The 7,335-nt window shown below is 41.8% G+C and overlaps 1 protein-coding gene across 1 annotated transcript; it reads left to right on the plus strand.

Moving 5' to 3' along the window:
- Positions 1-2,845: 2,845 nt before the first annotated feature.
- LOC132684245 (mitochondrial import inner membrane translocase subunit Tim9-like) lies at positions 2,846-3,563 on the plus strand. Its single transcript, XM_081790151.1, has 3 exons — positions 2,846-2,887; positions 3,231-3,351; positions 3,421-3,563. Exons 1-3 carry the CDS (start codon positions 2,846-2,848, stop codon positions 3,561-3,563), a joined length of 306 nt encoding a protein of 101 aa, XP_081646277.1.
- The last annotated feature ends 3,772 nt before the right edge of the window (positions 3,564-7,335 follow it).

A 7,335-nucleotide genomic window follows, 5' to 3' on the forward strand; every position in this document is an offset into this window, starting at 1 on the left:
TCATGAGTAAATTCCTAGAACACCATGAGTAATAAAAAGGCACTTAATTTGAAAAGAGTGTGCTCACATGGAATAAGGGAAACGCAGGAGACACAGAGCAGGGACCCTGTGGGTCTTGCTCCACGGTGCCTGGAGTCCCGTTTGCTCCACAGAAGACAAGAATGATTTGTTGGATGAAAGAATGAAGCTAAGGGGGCACATGTTCACAAATCCCAATCTTAGAAGCACACAGCCTTGCCTGGCCCCAGGGAGGAGGGGGGTGCTGACTGATGGCCCTGCTTTATGCAGCTACAACAGCTGTATACCTTGCAGCATTTGCTGTGGCCTCCCGGGCACTTCAGACATTGCAGTTGCCACAGATCTTGCTGTCATCATCCATTTAGGAGACAATTCTGTGTCTGCTTTGAAAAAGGTGTGAATTTTTTCACTGCTTTATTGAAAAAGCAGTGCAAATTAATTGTTAATAAGGCAAATGGAATGCTTATATGACAACATGTTAATCATGGTTTCTTCTGGATAATGCAGTTTATAGGGGGCACCGAGATTAGTAGGGATTTAAAAGCCAAACCCTGTGTTAAGCTTTTTACTAGACCTGCATCTTATCCTCATGACCACCTGATGAAACAGGTACTGTTATCCTTATGTGACACAGGAGGAAAATGCTTACTATTAATAATAGTAAGTAATAGCTATAAAAGTAAGTAATAGCTATTGAGCAATAACTGTGTACCAAAAATTAATGCTGAAAGCTTTATGTGTATCATCTCATTTAATTCTCACAACCACCCTATGAAGGAATTCCATTTATATTCCCATTTTACAGATGAGGAAAAGGAAGGCTTTAGAGAGGTTACTTCTGAAGAGAGCATGAATGAAAAAGCACGTATGGTTGCCAGCTCCTAGCTGTTTCTAAGGGAATCATGATTGACCCTTGGCTAGCCCCTGGGAATGGTGGCCCTGGAGAGTTCTTTGTGTTGATTAATGATTTTGTATATACACCTGGAGCAACGAACCGTGTTCTACTAGCTTGTCATGTTGTTTTGAATTAGTGTCAAGACTGATGATGTGCACCTGGTTTCACTGTTGGGTCCTGAGTTTCGGTTGCCATGGCAGATTGCGTAGCGAGATCTGCCTATGCAATCAGCCCCCACTTAAAGGTCTTGGACCCTGAGACTCAAAGAGGTTTCCTGGGGCAGGGACATTCCATACATGTCCCTGTGCTTCTCTGCTAGAGGGAAAACACATCCTGTGTGTCCTTAGATGAGGAACAGCTTTGGAAGCTTGTGCCTCGAAGATGTACGTCTGTTTCCTGACACTTTTGCTTTGTGTCTTTTGCTACCAAGAACCGTACCGCAAACACTATTGGATCTTGTAAATTCTCACCAAGTGAAACACTACCCAAAACCACGCAAGTAAAAGGTGGTAGAAATAGAATTCCAACCCAGCCAGCCACACTTCCAGGCTTGCTCTCATAACCATTGCGTTCCACCATAATACAGCTAGCGTATGGTAGGTCCTGCACTGAAAATTGGTGCTGTTATTATTGTGATTTACGGTGCTTCCTTTGTTTTCTAAATTTTCTTTGATTGAATATACATTATTGGGTAATCAAAGAAAGAGAAACCCTAGAAATGTACTTGGTTAGGAAATAGAAAAAGAGGAGTTGGAAAGGAAACAGACCACAAGGAAGTAAGTTAGCAGGCTCCAATATAACCAAGTAAAGGAGCCGTAAGGTTAAGTGGAAGACACTTTTATAGAAGAAAATCTTCTCAGTCTTGGAGTCGGCAACATCAGACAGGACACACAAAATGCAAATCACAAAAGGAAAACCTGATAAATTGGGCCTCGTCATTAAAACTTTCTGCTCTGTTAAGATGTTGAGTAAATGAGAAGGCAACTCACACGTTGGCAGAAAATATTTGTAATGAATATATCTGGCAAAGAACCACTGTCCAGTACATACAAGGAATTCCCACAACTTAATACTGAGAAAATGTTAGAAGTGTGTAAAATAGGGGCACCTGGGTGGCTCAATCTGTTGAGCGCTGACTTCGGCTCAGGTCATGACCTCTCGGGTTTGTGGGTTTGAGCCCCTTGTGGGGCTCTGTGCTGACAGCTTAGAGCCTGGAGCCTGCTTCAGATCCTGGGTCTCCCTCTCTCTCTCTGCCTGTCCCCCACTTGCACTGTTTCTCTCTCTCTCAAAAGTAAAATAAACATAAATATATATATATTTTTAAAGTAGTGGGCAAACTATTTCAATAGCTACTTCACAAGAGAAGATGTAAGATGTCGGAATGGAAAATAAGCACAAACGAGATTCTTAATTTGATCGATCCTTAGAGAATAGCAAATTAAAATCACAATGAGACTGCCTACACACACACCACAATGGCTAAAATGAATGATGGAAAATGGAGAACTAGAACTCTTATATATTGCTACTGAGAATACAACTGCTTTGGAAAAACAGCTTGGCAGATCCTTAAACATGTACTTACTACGTAATGCAACACTTCCACTCCTACACATTTACTCCCCCCAAAATGATAACAAATATCCACTCAAGTATTTGTATATTAATGTGCATAGAAACTTTATTCATAACTATTAAACCTGAAAACAACCCAAATGCCTAGACAAATAAATGGAAAAGGAAATTGCAGCTCCTCAATCCAATTGGATACTATCCAGCGATACAAGGAAATAGACCTGATACGTACAACAACGTGGATAAATCTCAAGGACATCACATTGAGCAAAAGAAGTTGACATAAAAGAATGCCTATTGTAGGATTGATTATATTGATATGAAATTCGTGTGGTTGCCTTGGGATCTTTTGGAATGATGGAAACGTTCTATGGCTTGATTGCGGCGGTGGTTATAGGAGTATGTATATGTATTGGTCAAAACTCAACCAACCACATGCTTAAAACAGGTACATTTTATTAAATATAAATTCTCTCTCAATATTGTTGATTTAAAAAAATATATGTAAGGCAGCTCCTCCATCTAGCAGCTTGTGGCACTTGCTTTGACCCTGCCCCCCCTGCCCCAGACTCAACCGGAAGCGCGGCCCCCAGCCACTCACTGGTATCAGATGCAAGAGCCTGTGCTGGAGTAAGAAATCAGGCCTCGCTGGAGGCATCCAAGCCAAGGTTGGAAAACTGCTTTTCCAGAAGAAAAAGGAAACCTCTACATCGGAAAAGGTGACTAATAAGCATACCTGAAGGACGTGGTTGCACAAATACCAGAATCTGATCAGATAAAACAATTGTGGGGATTTCCTGGGACCTCCAATAAACTTACAGAAACTTGTTTTTTGGACTTCACAAGAGAAATAAAACCTGAAGGTACCACCTATTCAGAACACTGCTTACAGAAATATTTCTAAATGACACAAAGAATATCCGTGAGACCCCAGGAAAATCATATTCGGGGGGATGAAGCCTCAGTGGCCAAAGCAGGACTCCTTGGCCAGCCACGACAGAGAAGTCCTCATGAATGGACTCTTGCCATCAGCAGTTACTCTAGAAATGAGGATTCATCTGACAGAATCCCCTGAAAGCAGCAGCCACCATGTTAAACTCTCATGACTGCTTGGAAAATTGAAACCACTGGAGACACAAAATTGCTATTTACCAGAAGTAATCAGATAGAATGCCTTATTTTTCAATGAAAATAATAAGATGCAACATTTATGGAGGCCCTAAGATTCAGCAGCTTGGTCACTTTAGTAGAAAAATCATTTCTAATAGTTTCTTCAACAAATATGTATATATAGCAGTTTCATTGAAAGAGGGGCCGTTAATTTTTTTTTCAAATATTGCAGAAAGGCAGGGAGAAGACAGCTGGAAAATCACCATTGGATCTATCAACTGGTGGTGACTAGGAGTTTCAAGACTACAAATTCAATAGCCCCGGGGGTCAGAAATCAGATTGTTGTACGTGAGGGGGGAATACTTGACATGTAGAACAAACTGAGACGCTTTGGGTCCCTGGAGCCCAAGAGGCTAAGCTCACACATAGCATATATGCTAACTACGTAGCAATAAAGCCCAACGTACTGGAATACCAAACCCAGAAATCTACTCCGGCAACAGTCATCCTGTTGATTCAAGATATTTTGTAACCTTAAGTAGAGGAATGTCAAGAGTCTCTTCATCCCTGTAAGAGGTTTTTTAAAAATCAAAACATTACTTATCTTTTCAGCTTCCTTTACATTCTTCTCTCCATTCTCAGCAGAAGGCTTTCCCCTCCTACTGGGCTTAGAAGGCTTCCTCTCATGTGGCCATAAGGCTTCTCATCCATCTTCTCATCTTCCGCCGTCCCTCTCCTCTGTACCAGGAAGACGGAGCCTCCTCCAGTTAAAAGCTCTCCCCTGCCTGTCGTGGGAATATTCTAACACCACTCAGCTCTTCCACGACAGTGCCTTCCCTTTGCCTCTCTTGGGGGCTCCCAACCCCCAAAGCGATTTCTCCCATCTCTTCTCGGCACCAAAGCTGCAAACTTCTCGCGTTAGTCAAACCCCTCAGTCGCTATTTCCAGATCATACTTTCCCACAATCTGGCTTCTTCATCTGCCCCAAGAACTTTCCCTCATGCCAAATCCTGTAGGATTTTACAGACATAGGCTCCCTAAGGTTTCTACAATATTTGACGTGAAGGTCTAACCCTGTCCTTTTTAAGGGTCCCTTTTTGGCTTCTGAGAAGCCCTTCCTCCCAGTTTCCATGCTAGTGTTCCACCCTTCCTTTTCATCCTCCACTAATCTTCTGACCAATCAGTTTGGATGTTCCCTTGAACATCTAATGTTCTGCAACATTCCCTCCAGCCCTCCTCCCCTCTTGGGCAGCACTTCTCAAACTCTAATGGGCATATGACTTACCTGGGATTCCCGTTCAAAAGCAGATTCTGATTCAGTAGGTTTGCGGTGGAGCCTGAGATCCTGCATGGCTAACGAGCTCCCATGGGAAGCTGGTCCAGGGACATGCTAAGTATCAAGATCTTAGAGAACAGAGCCTGCATCCAGATTCAAACACTTTCAAACTCAACAACTTGAGATGTGATCAGTCCTACATGAAACATTCTGAGTCACAATTTAAGTGCCACAAAAATGAACATTCCACGAGGATTATCCATAACCTTATTATTTAAATTTTTTAGGAACAAGCAGTTTTCCTCAATATAGTAAAGATGGGTAGGAAGTATCAGCCCCAATGTTTCAGGTAATTAGAGTCAGGTTTCCATTAGCAAATAAGGATGGTGCAATGAGAAGATCAAATTAAGTGAGGAGGAGAGGGTTCTGCCTAATCCTTAGGCTGGAAGTCACCTGAAGTGCAACAGTTTTTTCTAGAATATGTATTGATCACCAAGTGACAAGAAGATTCAGTCACTCTCATTTCTGAATAAGCCGAACTTATATCCCCTCACATATGATTCTTCAATTGCATCCACTGCCTTTCTTCATAGATTGTGCTCTTCAACTGGCATTTGATTTTAGATTCATCCTCCCAGACCCATTCAGCTAAGCCAGTAATTCAACCTTGATGCTATGTCAATGATCACCCGGGAAGATAACAGTCACGGTCCTTCCTCGGGACAAAGCTTTGAAAGGCTGGTTTCTTTCATCTCCTTTCCTCCTGTGTATTAGAAAGATTTCTGCCACAGTTGGAGAATTCATTCAATAGCATGATTTGGGCTTGGTGATTATGAGATGCCTAAGCTGCACTTTGTTATTTAATCATCTACAAAAAAAGGGGCCATTTATTGCTCCTGGTACTTCAGCAGTAGACAGACATTGGATTTCAATTCAAATCTTCCATGAGTCCACTGAAATTATGCTCTGAAGAAAATAAGGTGGCATTAGAACATGGGGTACTTGGGAGCAATTTCTTGATGAAAGGCCTTACCTACTGAGGATATTATTTCAGGCAACTAAAAAATAAAGACTGAATTATAAAGCAATTTGTGTCAAGATGCAAGTAATAGCTACTGGAATAGCAAATGAATGTAGTATTATCACTGCTATTGAAATGAGTCAAAATTAATTCACAGTGAACTATTTTTCTAAAGCTGGAAAGAATTTATGGGTTTACTATCACTAACCCCCAACATTAGATGTTAGCATGTCAAATACTAAATGCAAATATTCAGATAATTAAATAAGGTCAGAAGAGGATAGGGAACAGAAATTTTCCTTTTAAGTTCATCAGGCAAAACCTGACACCTCTTTGAGTTATCTGATTGAGAATAATTAATTGTAGACAGAGATGAAGTCAGACTTGATCTCACGGTAACCGAGCATTTCTCTTTCTGTTTCTGTGTTCCGAGCAGTTAGTCCGAGGAGCGATTCCAGGCTTGGAAGAGGTACTGTTTAAGGCGTACCATGAGAGGAAGTACATCTCTTTTCATCAGTAAATCTCTGCTCGATTCACCCGATGACAAATCTGCATTTTCACATTTCAGAGACCTAAGCGTAAGACCGCAAATGGTCCAGGCATTGTCCTGTCCACGCTTCCTGTCATCACCAGAGTCCCTGAGGGAGCCCTGTGGCTAGTGGGAGGCATGGGAATTGCAGTAAAACACACCAGGGTTCAAGTCTTGGCTAGGCCGTCTGCTGACTGTGCGATTCTAAGTAATTTCCGTAGCCTCTCAGAGATACAGTCAACACAAATGGAGTTAATATCACCTAATCCGCAGAATGATGAGAATTAAACAAGCGAACACACGCAAAGCACTTCGTCCAGTCAATAAAGGGTTGCAGCTTCTGTCGCCAGGGTCACTTCAACACTTCATAATTACCATGCTGAAAATCTACCTCGTTCCTCCATTATCTGTGGAGCCAAGCCCAGTGTGGCCTGAGGAGCAGCAACCTCCAGATTAGTTCCACTTCCACCCCAAACTAGTTAACTCACTAATCCCTGAGTATCCTGACAATAACTCACTAATCCCTGAGAATCCTGATTAGTTAACTCACCAATCTGTGCATATCCTCTGACTAGCTAACTCACTAATCCCTGAGTATCCTGACTAGTTAACTCACCAATCCCCGAGCACCCTCTGGGCTTTCCTATTTCTTTCTTCACTCATTCAATTTTTCATTAACATATTTATTAAATATTACAGAGTAACCCTGAGGAAATAGGTATTAGGATATGTGCAGAGGTGCCAAAGGTTAGTAAGACACAGTTCTTCCCCTCAAAGTGGGTCCAGTAGGAGAGACAGCTATCTGTATAAGTATTTATAATGTAAGGGGAAAGCTGTCGTAAAAGACAAAGTGCTGTGAGAGCACGGAGAAGGAAATGTGTAATTTGGATCTTGTTTTTTGCCTTATCCTC

This window comes from Panthera onca, chromosome C2 (genome assembly GCF_046562875.1).
Source record: "Panthera onca isolate mPanOnc1 chromosome C2, mPanOnc1 haplotype 2, whole genome shotgun sequence".
Lineage (NCBI taxonomy): Eukaryota > Metazoa > Chordata > Mammalia > Carnivora > Felidae > Panthera > Panthera onca.